This window comes from Balaenoptera musculus, chromosome 10 (assembly GCF_009873245.2).
Source record: "Balaenoptera musculus isolate JJ_BM4_2016_0621 chromosome 10, mBalMus1.pri.v3, whole genome shotgun sequence".
Classification (NCBI taxonomy): domain Eukaryota; kingdom Metazoa; phylum Chordata; class Mammalia; order Artiodactyla; family Balaenopteridae; genus Balaenoptera; species Balaenoptera musculus.
In genome coordinates, this window is record NC_045794.1 from 50,217,870 (window position 1) to 50,238,071 (window position 20,202).

General features: G+C 33.5%; 1 protein-coding gene across 4 annotated transcripts in view; it reads left to right on the top strand.

Annotated features, from left to right (window-relative positions):
• MON2 (MON2 homolog, regulator of endosome-to-Golgi trafficking) overlaps positions 1-20,202 on the top strand; it is a 125,458-nt gene that overhangs the window by 84,820 nt on the left and 20,436 nt on the right. For 3 of the 4 annotated variants that reach the window (XM_036864944.1, XM_036864946.1, XM_036864948.1), the window contains 7 exons: positions 2,629-3,257; positions 7,200-7,343; positions 7,958-7,975; positions 8,264-8,392; positions 11,951-12,141; positions 18,106-18,166; positions 19,289-19,412. In XM_036864944.1, coding sequence (XP_036720839.1) covers positions 2,629-3,257; positions 7,200-7,343; positions 7,958-7,975; positions 8,264-8,392; positions 11,951-12,141; positions 18,106-18,166; positions 19,289-19,412 — 1,296 coding nt within the window. The remainder of the gene's footprint in view (positions 1-2,628; positions 3,258-7,199; positions 7,344-7,957; positions 7,976-8,263; positions 8,393-11,950; positions 12,142-18,105; positions 18,167-19,288; positions 19,413-20,202) is intronic. The other variant, XM_036864947.1, reaches the window with a different exon arrangement.

A 20,202-nucleotide genomic window follows, 5' to 3' on the forward strand; every position in this document is an offset into this window, starting at 1 on the left:
AAATGTTTGGTAGAATTCACCTGTGAAGCCATCTGGTCCTGGACTTTTTGTTCGTTGGAGTTTTTAAATTACTGATTCAATTTCATTACCAATAATTGTTCATATTTTCTGTTTCTTCCTGGTTCAGTCTTGGGAGATTCTTTCAAAGAATTTGTCCATTTCTTCTAGGTTGTGCATTTTATTGGTGTATAGTTGTTCATAGAAGTCTCTTATGGTTCTTTGTATTTCTGTGGTGTCAGTTGTGACTGCTCCTTTTTCATTTCTGATTTTATTGATTTGGGCCCTCTCCCTTTTTTTCTTGATGAGTCTGGCTGAAAGTTTGTCAATTTGGTTTATCTTTTCAAAGAAGCAGCTTTTAGTTTCATTGATCTTTTCTATTGTTCTTTTAGTCTCTATTTCATTTATTTCTGCTCTGATCTTTATGATTTCTTTCCTTCTACTAACTTTGGGTTTTGTTCTTTTTTCTGTAGTTCCTTTAGGTGTAAAGTTAGGTTGTTCATTTGAGATTTTTCTTATTTCCTGAAGTAAGCTCGTATTGCTATAAACTTTCCTATTAGAACTGCTTTTGCTGGCGTCCCAAAGGTTTTGGATCATTGTATTTTCATTTTCATTTGTCTGTAGGTATTTTTTGATTTCCTCTTTGATTTCTTCAGTGATCCATTGGCTGTTTAGTAGCATATTGTTTAGCCTCCACATGTTTGTGGTTTTCTGCAGTTTTTTTCTTGTAGTTGAAAATTTTGCCATTTGCAGCAACATGGGTAGACTTGCAGGGCATTATGCTAAATGAAGTGAGTCAGACAGAGAAAGACAAATACTGTATGATATCACTTCCATGTAGAATCTAAAAAATACAACAAACTAGTGAATATAACAAAAAAGAAGCAGACTCACAGATACAGAGAACGAACTAGTGGTTACCAGTGGGGACAGGGGGGAAGTGGGGCAATATAGGGGTGGGGGACTGGGAGCTGCAAACTACTGGGTATAAGATAGGCTACAAGGATGTATTTTACAACACTGGAATGTAGCCAGTATTTTGTAATAATTGTAAATAGAGTGTAACCTTTAAAAATTGTATAAAAAATTTAAAAAATATTTTTAAATAATGCGGTTAATATTTTTAATATAACCATGTGCAATATATAATTATACCTAGTCTTTTAGAAAGAAGACTTCTTCCTAGACATAGAATATATTAATGAAAGAATTGCAGGGTTTTTTCCTTCCTATGGTATGGAATATTCTAAATCTGAGACTTGGTCACCATTCTGGTGGGGAAATGTAATGTTTCATCTGACTTTTGGACTGGAATGGCAACAAGCAGAGGTATTTTGTTTTGTTGTTTTGATAGTTTTTAGACAAAAATTTTTAAAACTCCTTGAACAGCTTACGGAAAAATCTGTTTTTTATTGTATGTAAATTATACTTCAATTTTTTAAAAAAAAAGAGTATGGAGAGGAAGGGACATATAACTGGGCAAGTGTTATCATTTATCCTATAAAGGCAGAGCAGTACTTACTGTTTTATACCAGACTTAGTTCCAGCTTTCCAATTAACTGAATGCTTCCTCAGTCACATGGGTTTATCCCTTCTTGAAAAAACATCTAGTCTTTGATAGCTTTTGTGAAGTGAAATTCTTTAAACCTCAGTTATCTCTATTTCATAGCCTACTTATGTTATCCTTTGTAGAATGTCAGTTCCTCTGATTTTTGCATTATTTAAATACAAATAGGTGGGTAATAATCCATGCTACTAACAAAGCCATTGGGCTAGATGTCTGTAGGAACAAGATCATTTTTTGCTGGGCTTTATAGGAACAAACCACACCTGGCCATAGAGAGTCTCATTATAAACGTGCTTAGTTGGTCACAGGAGTAGAGCAAGAGATTGAATTGATTAGTGGAAACAACAGCTACCATTCAGCCCGTGCTCTGCTGATGGTAGATCAGTCGACTCGGTTTTACATGGGAGAAATAAATTTAGACTCATTGTAAAAGGACAGTCTAATCTTTATGGTGCATTTTCTCCTGGCAACTCACTGATAGGGGGAAAAATGTTTAAGAAAATTCTGCTACTGTAAAATTATTTAAATATGAAAACCAAAGTGTAAAGTTTAGATGTTTATGGAGTATGATTTACAGTTTATTTTAAACATTTAGACAGATAAAAAAACGTGTATCATACTGTTATAACTTTTCCAATATGCTTAAGAATGGGAACATCTTACTTAGTCATTAATAAAGGTAGATGGATAGACTGAAGATGTTACTGAAAAGTTTTTGTTTTCACCCTCTTAAGTTTTTATTCTGTTCTCCTTAGGCAAAAGTACTAGAATAGAAACATGTATACATACATTTACAGAGTTTTATTTTTAAGACCGAAACCTTGTTTGATATACTCATTATCCTCTTCTTGATGCTGTTTGTTCCTGTAGCTGACAAAAAGTTTTTACTGGATTTTTGGGTTGTAATGATTTTAATTCACATTGTTAGTACCTTAGCGTATTTTTTCTAGTTCTGTAGGAATTTAAGCAGAAAAATAAAGCAAATAAACTTTAAAGTGTCTAATAGTAAGAGAAAATTTGATCACTTTTATGGTGATAAATTTTTTTTCCTCTTCCTAATATAGGAGATTTTTCAAGAGCATGGGATGTTCTTCTTGACCATATACAATCAGCAGCACTCAGCAAAAACAATGAAGTATCTCTGGCTGCGCTGAAAAGCTTCCAGGAAATTTTACAGATTGTGACCCCTGTCAGAGACTCAGATAAGCCTGAGACACCACCTGCAGTTCATGTCCCTGTGCCTGTCCTTTTAGGGTCCATATCAGGCCCTGGCCTGAACAGGCCATTTGTAAGAACAGATTCCATTGGAGAAAGACTTGGAAGATATAGCAGCTCTGAGCCACCCATGGTTACTGATGAGCTTGAAGATTTGAATCTCTGGTGGGCTGCATGGAATACCTGGTATAGAGTTGGATCTGAAAGCACTAAGCCTCCTATTACTTTTGATAAACTAACTTTCATTCCCAGCCAGCCTTTTCTTACAGCTTTAATTCAGATATTTCCAGCTCTTTACCAACACATAAAAACTGGTTTCAACATGGATGATTTGCAGAAGTTGGGAGTCATACTACACAGTGCCGTTTCAGTCCCAATAAGTTCAGATGCATCCCCTTTCATTCTTCCATCTTATACTGAAGCAGTTTTGACAAGTTTACAGGAAGCTGTACTTACAGCTCTAGATGTTCTCCAAAAGGTAATAGAATTTTAGTGGCTGTCTAAGCAATATTGCATATGGTTCTCTGGAACTTTTTTTACTTTGCTATATATTTTTTGGGATAAATTCTGGATCATCAAGATTGTTGTGTATGTATACTTTGGGTTGAATTCAAGATTGTAAAGATCCAGTTATTTTTAAAACTTTTATTTTTGTAATATATTTTAAAAGATATTTCAGGTTTATTTTGAGAGTCTTTAAGAAACTGCCTGCATTCTCTTGCTTCTATTCACCAGCTTTTTTGGTTTGTTCATACAACTCTTCACAAGAGGATATACTTTTGGAATGACAACTTTAGTAAAGTATTTCTATAATTAGAAAATTAATAAGCCATGGGATTATATTTTGGTTTCTTTCATCTGTACTTAAATTTAGCTCTGGAATTGTTGGAAGCCTATATTTTTTAAAAAAGGAGTAAGAATAAATTTATAAAGTATTTTTCTCACAGAAATTTTAAAAAGATACATTTTAACCTATGTGAGTTTTGTTACTGCAAAATATATATGTATATATATATTAAAACAGACCTAAAAATTATTGAGCAGATTCCAGTTAGCAAGCAAGACCAGATCAAAATCAAATAATTTTTTAAACTGTCAAGGTAATTATTAGCACAATTCACAACAACCAAAATGCTAAACAAAAAAAATGGCACCTGAAGAGCCAGCAATCCCAACAAAGTAGCTATGACATTCTAACAAAATTAGAATGCAAGTATTAGAATCTGATTACACATGTGTTATCAGTAGCCACTTGTGTACTGAAGATCATGTATTCTAATTAAATGATTGCCTTGTATCCAACTGGATTGAAGAAAACTTTCACAGTAAGAATGGTGGTTTCTACTACACCATAATACGCCTTGAATGACTCTGGAGGAAGTCTAGCTGAGCAGTAATTCCTTGATCTCTTTACCCCTAGTTACACTGTGCAGAGAAACAAATTGTGTAGAAACTTAAAATCTAAGAGAATCTGGCATTTTAAAAACTTTATTATAGGGATATCAGTTTTCCATAATTGAAATCAAAAGAGCTGCTTTTATTTCCAGTGGGGGAAGAAAAGTAGCCTGTCAACAATAACTTTTTTCTCCCTGACTGTGAACATAAGTTGCTTATACACTGCCTTAGAGGGAATGGAAAAGTTAATATATTAGAGAAAGAGAGCATAGGCCTTGTGAGATACCCATAACCTAGAACTTTCAGATGTTTAATTCAAGCTTTTATATATGTGTAGAGGATAGTAAACAAAAAGCAAACAACAAACCCCCAAAACTTTTTTCCAGGGAGAAAAGTATATAATTTTATTTACAAAAAAAACTGCTGCTTTTGCAATAAGAAAACAAATAGACTCATTCTTCCCAACTACTAGGAATTTGTTCTAAGCTTTGAACTTTTAATGGCTTTTAAAGCAGTATATACCTTCAGTTGGAAACTTAGGAAGTTTTATTGTTGGAAACTTAGGAAGTTTTATTTATATAAATTGATATCATTTTGCATTACTAATTTTCACTCTAGCCATTATTACTTATGTGATTATCTAAATGATGTTTCATAATACTTGAATGTGATTCAAATATATGGGGTCTTTAATATTTCCTAACAGAAAACATATTTCATTATTAGTAAAGAGTGTTTTTAGTTTTTCTTTCTTTTTTTTTTTCCAAGTAAGGGTGTTTTTATATTTCCCCCCACAGGTGTCAGAAAATTTTTTCACAAGCAAAATTTACTTGCTTTGGGACTTTATTCATAAACTAATAAGCTAGTCTGCAAAACATTTTATTGATTAAAAGCTGTTTTCCTTCCTAAAGGAAAAACTCATTTCTAATTTCATGTTTACCTTTACATTGTTTAGGGTTTCAGGGTCATAGTCTTTTCCTTGGTTTTCAAATCACTAGTTCACAACCAAAATGATTTAGTCATGTAGGCTAACTTTTTTTTTTGGCCAAGATATTTTGGCATACATGGGGGACCTGAGAATTAATATTATCTGCTTTCCCTGAGTTCTGAGATCAGGAGACTGCATCTATCTTATTTATTGCTACACGGATTGAATTATTTTAAATGACTTAATAAGAGAAGGCTTGTACCATGTCAGAGGTTAGATGTCCAGTTTCTTTTCTTTTTTTCACATACACGGTTTTCAAGGACTAATAGGAACTGTTGTCCAGATTGCTTATTGATTCTTAGCTTTTGGACTAAAATCTGTTACCAGATTTATATATAGGCTTTTCTGATAAACTTCAGAATACTGAAGAAAGCCAATAATAACTTTTTCTTAGATGAAGTTTGTTGTAAAAAAAAAAAAAAAAAAAAAAAAAAAAGAGTTGGTTCCATATTATGCATTTTAAGATTCCAGAATTCAACTGTAACACTATTAGGTTTTTTTTTTTTTTAATAAAGGATCACTGAAAATCAAAACATATAGTCCAGGTCATTATTTGTTGCTAAGGTATTTTCAGAAAAATTTTGATACTTAGTGTTCTAAGGTCTCCACACAGACTTTTCCCTCCCTCCCTCCCTCCCTTCCTTTGTCACTGAAAATAAGAGAATTCATTTAGGGTAATTATATCTCTTCCACATAATTACTACTTGTTTACTTGTAAGAGTTAAGACTCAGCAAGGGGTTAATAAAGAAGACCGTGAAACTATTAGAAGTAGTTAGTAGAGAGAATTTTTTTAGGCTGTATACCTTGCAAGTTCATGATTCACTGTTTCTGAGAAAAGTAACCAAGTAGGGAAAGATGGTATTAGATATCTTTGTTCTACTTTCACATTGTAATTATAGGATAATCTAATGTACTAATGGGCAGCACTTTGCTTATCTACTTTGTACCTCAAGGTAATTTTATCTAAAACACCAGTTAAAGCTAAATGGCTACCTCTTCTCTGAGGAAAAATAAAGCTAGTCTTTTATCTGACAGGTTATAAAAGCCACGATTGCACGAAAATATGAATGTTGTGCACATCTTTTTAAAGAAATTCCTTAAAATTTTGAAATGCTCTGAATTTTGATTTTGTATTTTGAGGGTACCTCAAGTGTAGAATGATCATGCTTTTTGTTTTGTAAAGCACAAATATATTTTAGATACTCCATAACATATCATTAAATATTTTTCGCACAGAGAAAAACGAACACTAAAACAGGAAAATAGGAAAGGATGGGAGGAGAAAACACATTTGTTGCTAGAGAAAATAAAAACATAAGATTTATTTTTAAGTACTTTCAATGTATTTGAAATAATTAAAATCTGCAGTGTCAGAGTATGTATTCTTTGTTTTATGAAATTATTTGTAGTATTAAGTTTAATTTCTATTAAAATTTTCTTGTTTTAAATCAAGTCTATATATTTAGATACATTGGACACTAAATATACTCTGCCCTGTTAAAAATTAATATACTGTATACATTTATTTTAGAAACAAATTTTTATTCATAACTTATTTTCCTGACTGTAATGAACATGATTATTTGTTAAAGTCTGTGGACCAGGCATGATGCAGGAATCAGCTGTCATTTCAATAAATTAATGCCATCACTTAAGTAGAAGTCAATATCATCTTAGTCAGTGAAGCATTGTAAATGGTCTGATGCGTATATTACTGAACAAATGATCAGATTGTGGAACCTCAGAACTGCCTGGGATTTCTCTTTAAGTGCTTGCCCTTTGTTTAGTCTGCTAAGTAATAAGCCACACTTTTAATTAAAAAACGTTTTTTAGCTGATTAATACATTTAGCCTACACTTTATTCAATAATAGTTTAAAATAGCTTAAATGTCCTTCAGGGCTTATAAAAAATTGTATAATACTTAACATAAAATAGGACAGTCTTTTCGATTCTTTGGTTAAACAAAAGCATATACAGTAAAGAACTTAATGGAGTTCAGATTATGCATTCTACTGTTCATATATTGTTTTTATAGGCCATCTGTATAGGACCGGAAAACATGCAGATAATGTATCCAGCTATATTTGACCAGTTATTGGCATTTGTAGAATTTTCCTGTAAACCTCCACAGTATGGACAGCTAGAAACAAAACACATTGCAAATGCAAAATATAATCAGGTAATTTGCTATAAATTATATTTACTCTGTAAGATTTCATGGCATATAAATATAGTCAGTTCCACTTAAGGTGGACTTTGATTATCCCAGAAAATTTTCATTCACAAATAAACTTTCATATGTATGTTAACAGTTTAAGCTGAAAAGAAACACTATGTGGAAGACCTTTTCTGTGTTCCTTTCATTTGTTTGTTTGTTTATACTTTCTTTTCCCAAGTGGTTCTCCAGAAAGTTTGGCCTTTCATGTTACTTTTTCTTCGAAGTTCCTTCCTTTGTGTCCTCACCCCACTATAAAATGGCTTCTAAATCCCTAAGCCTAATCTTATCTAAAAGATATCTGCAATACAAAATGAAGAAATCTGTGTGTACTAAATAAGAAGTCTACTACTGGTGTGAAATTTAGTTGGATTTTACATAAAAGATTTTTATAGCCATAGTTGGCAAATTTTAACTTTGTTTTGGCTTAGGGGAAAAGTAAATTTCTGAATGCATGCACATGCTGATTTTGTTCACTCAACATAAAAATTATAATTTTACATGGTCCGAAACGTAGTTTTAATGTGTATTAACTTTTCTCATTCTATTTGTCTTGCAACACAATGGAATCACAATAGATCCAACTATTTGCACCGGTGAGTTAAATTTCCTAAAATTGTCCTAACCTATTGGCAACAAATAAAGTACATCTTTCCCAGTTTTTGATAGAATGCTCTATGTACTTTTTCTGATAGTTTTAATTTTTGCCTGGCTGAAAATTATTCTTTCATGAAGTACGTATCTCTTTGAAAACTTTGCATGTAATATAATCTGGCCTAAAACCAAGGCCTAAACTTTAAGACAAAGAAGCTTTCACTTTGAAAACAATGTGATTTCATTTAATCTCATTTTTATTTTAACTCTGTGAAAATATTACTTTCTAGGCGGAATGGGTAGCCTTGAATTATGTACCATTTGCTGAAAGGTCTTTAGAAGTAGTTGTGGATTTATACCAAAAAACAGCCTGTCACAAAGCAGTGGTGAGTGAGAAAGTACTCCAGAATATTATTAAGGTATTTTTTTTTTTAATTTCTCTACTTTCATTTAATAATGTCAGTATTATTGAAATTTCTCTTTAGGTAATAGTATATTATCATATATTGAGATAAATGGAAAATATAATTTGTTATTATTTATAATTACTCTTCTCCAACATTCATGGATATTATTTAGGAAGCCGCTTTTTTAAAACGAGAAGGTTTTTTTAATGAAAAATATTTTAAAGTAAGAGTACATTAGATTTTTTATGATTCTTAAATTTTGACACATAAGACAATAAGCATCCTGTTTCTTAGGACAGGATGCTCTATGATTTTGGGGCAAATGAGCCTGAGAGTGTTTGTCATCTGTAAAAGAAGGGTAGGGGCTTCCCTGGTGGCGCAGTGGTTGAGAGTCTGCCTGCCAATGCAGGGGACACGGGCTCGAGCCCTGGTCTGGGAAGATCCCACATGCCGCGGAGCAACCAAGCCCGTGAGCCACAACTGCTGAGCCTGCGCGTCTGGAGCCTGTGCCCCGCAACAAGTGAGGCCGCGATGGTGAGAGGCCCGCGCACCGTGATGAGGAGTGGCCCCCGCTTGCCGCAACTAGAGAAAGCCCTCGCACAGAAACGAAGACCCAACACAGCCAACAATAAATAAATAAATAAATAAAAAATTCTCCTAGATCTTGTTCACCTCCCAGTTAAAAAAAACAAAAACAAAACTAAAAAAGCCTCACATTCAAGGAAACCCCTCAGTCCAGGGTAGATGGGGGCAGTTGGTCACTGTACAAAAGAGAGTAATAATGACAACCATCCTAACCGTTAAAAAAAAAAAAAAGAAGGGTAATACCAATACAAATTTCATGTCTTAACCATTAAGAGATTCAATTGAGATATGGCATTTAATGATACTTGCCAAGTAGTCAGTGTTGAATAAAAACTTAGGTTCCCCCTTCCCTCAATAGACAAGGAAATAACTACGCTGCCTAGGGGATCTTGGCAAGGATTAACAGAAGTAACATTTGAAGAAGGAGTACCAGCAAAAAGGGAGAAGGAGATATAGATCAATTAAGCAATATAAAAGATCATGGTGTATTTTTTTTTTTTTTTTTTTTTAATATTTATTTATTTATTTATTTATTTATGGCTATGTTGGGTCTTCGTTTCTGTGCGAGGGCTTTCTCTAGTTGCGGCAAGTGGGGACCACTCTTCATCGCGGTGCGCGGGCCTCTCACTATCGTGGCCTCTCTTGTTGTGGAGCACAGGCTCCAGACGCACAGGCTCAGTAGTTGTGGCTCACGGGCCCAGTTGTTCCGTGGCATGTGGGATCTTCCCAGACCAGGGCTTGAACCCGTGTCCCCTGCATTGGCAGGCAGATTCTCAGCCACTGCGCCACCAGGGAAGCCCAGATCATGGTGTATTTTTAAAGCAGTGTTGAGAAATCCCACTTAGGGAGGTGGCAGGGCCTGGAATAGGTCTGAAAAAGTGGCTATGGGTATTACAAGCCATCATAAGGCATCAGATTTTATTCTTTTAACCATTGAAGGTTTGAACATGGAGGAGTGACATGAATCAGTCTGTATTTTTTAAGGAATTAAATAATCAGTTTTCTGTACTCCGGAACACTTCATTGATGCCACTTACTACATTGCATTGTGGCTAATTGGACAAGGCTCTTCCTTCCTCAGAAATTGTGAGCTTCGTGACAGCAAGAACTGAATTTTCCAGTTCCATATACATTTACTGAGTATATACTATATGCCAATCTCTGTATTAGTTGCTTAAATATTTTAAAAAATAAATGTATAAATATATTTGCTGTGCTTAACATTCCCTTGACATTGGTAAAATATTAATCTAGTAGTAAACCATACTTTTCATTTATCTAATCTTGAGTTGTAACATGTTAATTCAGAGTGGCTGGTGTATAATTTAGTATTCTTTTGTTTGCATATGACAAAAATTCAGGCTCTGACTAGCTTTAACAATAAAGGGGCAGGCTTAGTTGGAAAATGCAGAGATGGAGGGCTTTAGGGTTGGTTGATCCAGTGGTTCAGTACTATCACCAAAATCCAAAATTTTTTTCCCTGTTCTGCTTTCCAAGGGGTTGACTGCATCCTAACTATGTTTCCCCTCATAGTTGTAGGCTAATAAAGGGATTATATGTCAGTAGCAGGTGTGTGTGTGTGGGGGGGCGGTTATCAGATTCTTCTTAAGTTACTAAAATTAAGTGAATCGGCTTTAGTCCCATGCCCAGTCTTGAACCAGTGATTATGGCCAGAGAAATGGAGTAGATTGATTGGCTTAATAAACTAATCATCTCTTTACCCTAATTTCCAACTGGATGTGGGGAGGGGAAAGGGATAAATAGATTCTGGGTAGGCTAATTATCTGTTAGTAGAGGCCCGTTTCATGCTAATATGTAATGGTTCACATGTTCACTGTGTGAGTATTCAGTAATCATTTGTGTGGAGGATGATGAAATCAGGTTTTATGTTCACTCCGTAACATTAAAATATGAAAATATATTTCTTCTACTCTTTATCTTTCTCAGACTAGAATTTTTATATAAAAGCTGAATTTTCAGTCTAATGCACATTATCAGACGATATGCTGAAACTATTTATTGATGGTGCTCTGGGATAACTCACTGTGATAGTTTGGTCAGTCTAGTCTTCTAGTTGTTGGATAGTACTATGACCAGAGAAATTCATTCTGAACCACTGAATTAGTTCTTTAATGATTAACAGCAACCTGTCTCAGAAGTTGACCAATTAAAAAGTAAGTCTCAATATTTTAGTCACTAGACATAGTTCAAATGCTGTGCTGTGTCCTCAAGGGTTAAAGATAAAATAAACCAAGTTCTTGAATTATCAATTTTTCTCAAATATTTGGAAAAGGAAAAAAATACATTAAAATGTTAGTGTAGAATATAAAATTCAAAGAATTTTAAAGATAAAGTATAAGACTTCAAAGTAATGATACTCTAGGCCATGTTTACCTAACCATTAGTGAAAAAATATAAGCAGTATTGATCTCTCTTGGATGGGAGAAACCCCATCAGTCAAATTATTTTCTGCCAGAACTATGGCAGAATGCTCTAATTTTATAACATCAAGTTGGAGAAGCTGCAAAATTGTAAGTTTCTTACACTTAACTTTTCAGAAAACATCCCTATTTTTTATGATGTGAAACCGAGGTTCAAAAAGGTTATTCAATCCTTATTCAGGGTCATTGTTTATAAAATGGACATAGGACTTAAAAGTATATCTTTCTAGGGAATTCCTTGGCGGTCCAGTGGTTAGGACTCTGTGCTTTCAGTGCTGAGGGTGCGGGTTCTATCCCTGGTCAGGGAGCTAAGATCCCATATGTCTCGGGGTGTGGCCAAAAAAAAAAAAAGTGTATCTTTCTAGGCAGTGTGATTTGAGGAACATGTCTGAGAATTGGTCTTTCTAGAAAATAACATCCTATTTAAAATGAAAATACCTATGTTATTATTTTTTGCTCTCAGCTATAGTCTTTTTTAAAGTAATTAAAGCTGTGTGTGTTTGTTTTAATTAGTACTTATCTTAAACTGTCTTTATTTTCACAGACTCTTAGGGTTCCTCTCAGTTTGAAGTATTCCTGCCCTTCTGAAAGCACATGGAAGCTAGCAGTATCTTCCCTCCTCAAAGTTCTTTCTATTGGGCTACCTGTTGCCCGGCAGCATGCTTCTTCTGGAAAATTTGACAGTATGTGGCCAGAACTAGCCAACACTTTTGAAGACTTTCTCTTCACTAAAAGGTCAGCTTATTCATTTTTACAGTTAAGACAGTCTTTCAAGAAGTACACATTATACCTGTAATTGCTCTAAAACAGTATTTCTCATTATTCATTAACAAAGTAATTGACTCTTAAGATTGCTAGATTGTATACAAAGAAGAAGTGGATTAGGCATTTATCCACTGGGTACATTATCTGTGAGCAGTGGAGATTTTTGCTCTTCATAGTGTTTTGGTTGTAAGACAGGGGTCTATATATAAGGTCACATGAATGCATCATAATTAAGGAGCCATGGTTTTAATTTGATGAAGTTAAGAAGATCCATTTAAAAAATCTGATGCCCATTTAGCATTACAAGAGAAAAACAACTTCAGAAAATGAGGTTTTTTTAGAATAAATAAGATCATTGGTAATAATGAACAGCTCTTTAAGATGTTTAAGTTTTGCAAAGAAGAATGGAATTTTCATTGTATACTCTCCAACTGGGGGTGTATCTTAAGGATGCTGTTTTGACCCCTCACTGAATGAGAATAGGGTAATTAGAATACGGAATTTTTTGAACGAGGAGTCTGCTGCAGTCTGTCTAGAGCTGTACTGTCTAATACAGCAGTCACTAGCTACCCTTAACTTACATTTTCAATTAACTGAGTCACATTAACAACTCAGTTCTTCATCCTCACTCGCCGTGTTTCACCATTGCCGTGTGTGGCTAGTGGTTGCTCTAGTGGGCACTGCAGACCACTGAACATTCCCATCATCACAGGGAGTTCTGTTTGGCAGCACGAATCTCAAATGTGCCATTTTACTAAAGGTGGACTTATCCGTAATAGCTGTGATAGGTAGGTAGTCTTCAGTACTCCTACAATCTAATTTTCCTTTGTGCTATAGTGGTGAAATTCTGTGACAACAAAAGTTTTTCTGTTTTTTTTTATCCATTAATCATTTTTTAAAACTATAGAATGACGAATGTGTCATGCACTGCTATTTAATCATTAAAAATTATTAGTTTGAAACCATTTAAATTATAAATTTCATGTACTTGAAGAAAAACCTACATTGGCATATTGATAATGATCAGATGAGTCTACAACAGAAGGATTTAACTGAAGAGTTTCTATCTTTCTAATGTGGTTTAGTTATTAAGAAAAGTTGTAGAGTGCAGAAGGTTAACTTTCATTTTTCTCTGTAAAGGCTTATCTGATATTTCAGAATTGGAAGTAATGACATGTGATTGTAATTTCTGTTTCCATAACTGGTCAGACTTTGTTTTGCTTTCTTATATATTTCTCAACTCTAGAAATCTTATTAATACCAATGCAAGCATATTCTTTGTATTGAATGTATGCAGGAAAATCATAGTGACTCACAAAGCATATTTAAGCAAATTATGTTTTCATTTTTAAAATAACCCTGGGTATTTGAGTTCCTTTGTGGACTCTGTTGCCTAAGTCACTACGTTAATTTGTATGAGGCAAACAGATTTAGAAATTTAAACTTTTCTTTTTCTTTCTCAATCTTCTGTCTGTGTATGCATGTTGCCCTATTAATAAGTTGAATGAGCTTAGATCAGTTTTTTTGAAATGAGTAAAACTTCTTTAAGAATTTCTTTTCCTATGACTGAGTCTTTCCACCATCTTTCTTATTCTCACGTTTCTTATTGAACATTCTTCATTTTGCAAGCTTTGTTCTTATTTTATTAAATTCAGTTTCTTAAGTACTTTCTTTGTGTACAGGAAAGTAGGTAGAGAAACAAAGGCCTAATAATAGGTAATTAACATTTTATGTAATTTTTGTATTCATGCAGTTGTAGTATAATTTCATTACAGTATTTTGCCTGTTGGAGGCCCTACTTACATTAAAGGTTTGAGTATATTGAGTATGTTGAAAAATCACACAGTTTAAGAAACAGTTAACATAGAGGATAAGAGCATTGACTCAGGAGCCAGATTACCTGGATTCAAATCCCAACTGTACAGCTTTGTAACTGTGATATTTTGTACAAGTTATTTATCTTTCAGTGACTCATTTTCCTCATCTTCTAAATAGGAATAGTAGTGCTACCTAACTCATAGGGTTATTGTGAGGATTAAGTCATTTAAATGAATGTTTAGAATAGTTCCTGGAATGTAAGTGCTTCTGTTAAAATGCTTGCTCCTACTATTATCCTCATAATCATTATTTCTTTCATTTAAGAGAAACTGACATTATCCATATCCTTTACCATGAAACAGCTATATTTTAAACTAAAAACTTAAAGACCAAAACTCTAAATAACTGGGACTAGGAAGTTTACCCCTAAATTTGGGGTTTTTTTAAATGGCTAGAAAAAAAATAAAGGTACTGAATTCTGGTACTAAGTAACACAGAATCAGTGTTCTAAGTTGTGGTTACTCTAGTTACACATTTAAGCCTTCTACTACATGAAGTAATAGAAAGATACCCTGTATTGAGAGTCAGGAGACCTGTGGCCTACTCTTGACTCTGCCACCTACTTTCTGTTCACCTTGAACTGGTCATTTCCTCTCATTTGGCATCATTGTCCTTAATTGTAAGACTAAATTAATTGATTTGACTAGTTGTAAAAGTCCACAATTATTTTATGTATTTGGACTTAATGTTTTAATCAGTGTTTTTAATTGAATAGTTTACATGGATAAAGCCAACTTAGTTTTTATTTCCTAGTCCAAAAAATACCTTAAGGCTCAAAGTGAAAGCTTTTATTAGTTAGTTGATGATAAAAATGCAGTGCTCACTAAGAGAACTTAAAAACCATGCACATTTTCACAGTTTCATGAGAAGATTTTGCCTTTGTTTTTGTTTTCCAAATAATTGATTACTTTGGATAATCACAAACTGTTAGATTTTAAATTTTATTTTATGGCACATATACACAATGTTCTATAATTGAAATCCATCACTAGTAGTATTTGAACAGTAGGAAGAGTGTTTTGGGATGTTGATTGGAATAGCATGACTTAGGTTTTTAGATAATATGAATATTTGAGTATCTTTTATATTGGAACATTTTATAAGTTTTTTAACCTAATTACTGATACTCAAAGACTGTGTGAACAACCATGCCTTTCTCTGTGATGTTTCCCAACTGTTTATGGTCTGCAAGCTGCTTTCATACAGTAACAGTAACAGTACAGTAACAAACAAAACAAATAAAACCAAAATCAACTAGAAGAAACGAGAGGCTTTGGACATCACTGAGGACTATCATAAGTGAATGAATTGTTTAAATGAGTGAAAGAAAAACAATTAAAAATGAGAAACATAAGGGCTGTAACCTGGTGGACACCTAAAGTCTGTTAGGAATTCATTCAGCCACCCTTTGAGTACCAAAACATGGTACTTGTCCTCTAGAAGACATGTGGGCTAGTGGGAATTCAGACAATTAATGGTCTGTTGACCTTCAGTTAAAAATCACTAAGTACTACCCAAAAGAATTGAAATGAATGTGTTCACACAAAAACTTGTACACTAATGTTTATAGCAGCATTACAACAGCCAAAAAATGAAAACAATCCAAATGTTCAACTGATGAATGGATAAATTAAATGTGATATGTACATCCATACAGTGGAATATTCAGCCATAAAAAGGAATGAAATACTGATGCATGTTACAACACAGATGAATCTTGAAAACATTATGCTAAGTGAAAGAACCCAGACACAAAAGGCCATATATTATGTGATCTCATTTATGTGATATATCTAGAATAGGCAAATCAGTAGAGATAGAAAATAGATTAATGGTTATCAGAGTTGGGAGGAGGGTAGAATGGGGAGTGACTACTAATGGATACAGAGTTTCTTTTGGAGGTGATGAAAATGTTCTAGAAGTAAAAGAGGTGACCATTGCACAACTTTGTGAATATACTAAAAAGCTGAATTATGCAATTTAAAAGGGTGAATTTTATGGTGTATGAATTATATCTCAAAAAATAATTTTAATGTACCATTCAGAGAGAACTGATGAAAAATACACATAATACTTTATCAGTTTGAAACCTCTTTTCTTTCAATAAAGATTCATGAAAAAAAACTTTTTTAAATTACTAACTACTGTACTCCTCAAACTTAGAGACTATACAGATCTTGTATGGCCCATTTGTACCTGCAATATTGACTATCTCCCTTTATAATTTATAGGTAAATTCTGTTAATCATCTGTGTTTTTAAAAGCTCAACCAATGTTTTTTGATATGCTCACAGTATCTAGAAAGGATACTAACTATAAATTAAATAAACATTAGTGTGAGTTCTGAGATCAGAATATTCAACCTGTGCACAATTGAATAAATTCCTGATTTTATTGATCATTAGGATTAGGAAAAGTGAACCTTTCAGCTTTGTATGCTACTCTCTTCCCTCATTATAAGATATTTTAAAACTACAGTTCAGGGGCTTCCCTGGTGGCGCAGTGGTTAAGAATCCGCCTGCCAATGCAGGGGAAAACGGGTTTGAGCCCTGGTCCAGGAAGATTCCACAGGCCGTGGAGCAACTAAACCTGTGCGCCACAACTACTGAGCCTGCGCTCTAGAGCCCGTGAGCCACAACTACTGAAGCTCGTGCGCCTAGAGCCCATGCTCCGCAACAAGAGAAGCCACTGAAATGAGAAGCCCGCGCACTGCAATGAAGAGTAGCCCCCACACGCCACAACTAGAGAAAGCCCGCGTGCAGCAGTGAAGACCCAACACAGCCAAAAATGAACAAATAAATAAATGAGATCTATTAAAAAAAAAATGGAAGTCTCAAAAAAAAAAATAAGGTTCAGTGTTTCTGATATGTGATGCCAATAATATTAATACTGTATGTTCCTGATAAGCTTTTTTTTTATTAGTACAATAGTTAGCCAATTGGTATTTGTCTTTGTGTGTGTGTATATTTTAATACCTGTGATTAGATAAACCAAATAATACCAAATAGAGCAAAAATAGCTCTAGATACAAAACTCTATACTGTACCTCTAAATCTAAATATGATAATACTATTTTTACATTTATAACTTTTATAAAAGAGAAGAACTTAGGCTCAAATATCATATAAATCTAGGTTCAAATTGTGGGCTTGTCATTTATTTATGATGTGTTCTTGGTCATATTACTAGCCATTCGAAGCTTCAGCTTTCCTCTTCTGTCAATTACATGATAATACATGTGGTTACCGTGGAACATAGGAGATAATGTAAATAAAGCTCTTAATACAGTGGCTGGCTCTCTAATTTTTGCTGTCATTATTATTGTTATAATCATTACCATCCTATTCTCAGCTGTTTTTAAGTGCTTAATATTTCATTGTTTCATAAGTTTAATAGAACTGTACTGCTCATTCTTATTCAGAGCCACAGGGTCTAGAATTAGCTTTGGTTCCCTCGGAACTGTTGATTTATTCTGATCTTGTTGGAACACTGTTTTGTTTTAGAAAGTCTGAGTCAGTCCACTTCTTTCCATATGTTCTCTATCTTTTACTGTAAAGATATTTAGTATATTGTCTTTATTACAAATTAATGATCAGTGGGCTGTCGCTGAGTGAATAATTCAGCATCTTGACCAAGGCTCTTTTAACTCTCTCTGAAATCACTGGCAATATAAGTGAATTCAGTTTTTGTCACTGGCAGTATAAGTGAATTCAGTTTTTCTCACAGTGGTAATTTTTGCTGTAACTCCAGATGATAGTATCTTTACTTTTCTTTGTTTTTCATTCATAGTATTAAAAGAAGTTTTGTTCTACAGATTTTATTTAGTTCAAGATTGGACTAAGTATTTTTGTAGCTAGAATTTCATGTTTGTAATTAGCTTAGTCATTTATACTAATTAATTAAAAATACTGTTCTTTTAAATAAATGATAATGTTCTAACTTGGGTGAGAAAATATATTCTTTTGATACTCGAGTTCTGTTTGTTTATTTTCTGTTTGTATTTTAAGGAAATATTTTACCTTTAAAAATCAAGTCTTTTATTTATTTATTTTTTAGCATACCTCCAGATAACCTCTCTATTCAAGAATTTCAAAGAAATGAAAGTATTGATGTTGAGGTGAGGAAGCTATTTAAAACATTTTCCTGTGACCATTTATGAAAACCAAATAGTAGAAATGTTGAAACTGTAAAATTGCTAAAAAAAAAAAAAAAAAAAAGTAAAGTGATAGGTTGAGCTTGAACCTAAAAGCATTAAAACACAAAGGTTAAAGTTTAATTTTTAAAGCACTGACATTTATAAAATTACTTTCTTATATTTGTTAGCTTTGTGCTATGTGCATGTTGTCCAGATACTTAGTTGTGTCCATTTAATACTTTTAAAAAGCAGTTGATTTAGTAAAATAAATCCATCAGTCAGTGAGCATGTATTTGAGAGCTTACTTTATAGTTTGACAAATCAGATGTTTGTATTTAAATTAATCAGTAAGTTGCTCAGATTTTTCTATTTTTAACCAGATGTAGAAGCAAATAATGAATTTTTTTTAAAGAATATATTTTGCTGATTATAAATGGAATTTAAAGAAGTAGTTTTTGGTTATGGATTTTTTTTGTTGGGGGGGTTATTTTTTCGCTTTAAGTGGGATAAGGGCACTTTTAAATAAATCAAATAAATTACATAGAAAGCATAGGCATCATATCGATATATAGATGCAAAATATTGCCTTTTGTCCCATTGCTATGTTAACTCTTGCAAACTCTTCTTCAAACTTTTCTTCTTTCTCTTCAAAAGGCAAAATAACACATTGTATGTTAGAAATAAGCTATTTAACAAAAATGAATATAACTTTACTTCTTAATGGCTCATTTTTATGGTTCTAAAAGGAGATTTAAATCATGTTCTTAATCCTGTTTTAGATATTTTATTCTAACATGGATACATTTCATATGCTGATTTTTTTCTCCAGAGCGCTCTTTGCACTTATCATGTTGCAGATCAAAATTTATTGAAGTTATTGTATAGTAAATAGTTTATAGTATTGACTATTTTGTAATAAAGTTACTTACTAAGACAGATGAGGGAAACAGACTATCCTTAAAATGGTTGTATACTTCTATTAAGAAAGATTCTTTAACTGATTTTCTTTTAAAATAAGATTTAAATTTTACTCTAGAAATTATCATTTGAGTTAGTCTCTTTCAAGAAAAAAAAATACCTTTGAATTTGCATCTTTTGTTTTAGGTAGTTCAGCTTATCAGCACTGAGATACTACCTTATGCCAATTTTATTCCTAAGGAATTTGTTGGTCAGATAATGACTATGCTTAATAAGGGATCAATACATTCTCAGTCATCTTCATTTACAGGTATGTTATTTCAATGATTTTTTTTTTAATGTTAATAAAAGTATTGAAGCACTTTTGAAGAAGCTGACTTCTACTAGAAATGTTTACTCCTACAATTGTGGTAAATGTAAACGGGAGAATGGTTAAGAATGTGATATAGAACATTAAGCTTTATGAGGGGAAAATGTGGTAAATATTCTATGATGAATTAAATTGCAAAGCACTTATGGAATCCACCTAAATCATTGCAGGCTGACATAAATCACCAGTTTTGTGAAGTCATGGATTATTGGGAAGTAATGAATGTGTATTCTGCTAGTTAGTAGTTGGTTAAGTGTCAGTTTTGTCATCTGTAAAATAAAGATATTAATACCAACCTCTCAGGACTATAAATTGCAAAGTTAGTCCATTAAAAAAAAAAAATCCTGGGGGCTTCCCTGGTGGCGCAGTGGTTGAGAATCTGCCTGCCAATGCAGGGGACACGGGTTCGAGCCCTGGTCTGGGAAGATCCCACATGCCGCGGAGCAACTGGGCCCGTGAGCCACAACTACTGAGCCTGAGCGTCTGGAGCCTCTGCTCCGCAACAAGAGAGGCCGCGATAGTGAGAGGCCCGCGCACCGCGATGAAGAGTGGCCCCCACTCGCCGCAACTGGAGAAAGCCCTCACACAGAAACGAAGACCCAACACAGCCAAAAATAAACATAATAAATAAATAATTAAAAAAAAAAAAAAAAAATCCTTAACATTTGTTAAGGGAACTAAGATTTAGTGAATGACCACAATGTGCAGGGTATTATGCTAGAATATTAAT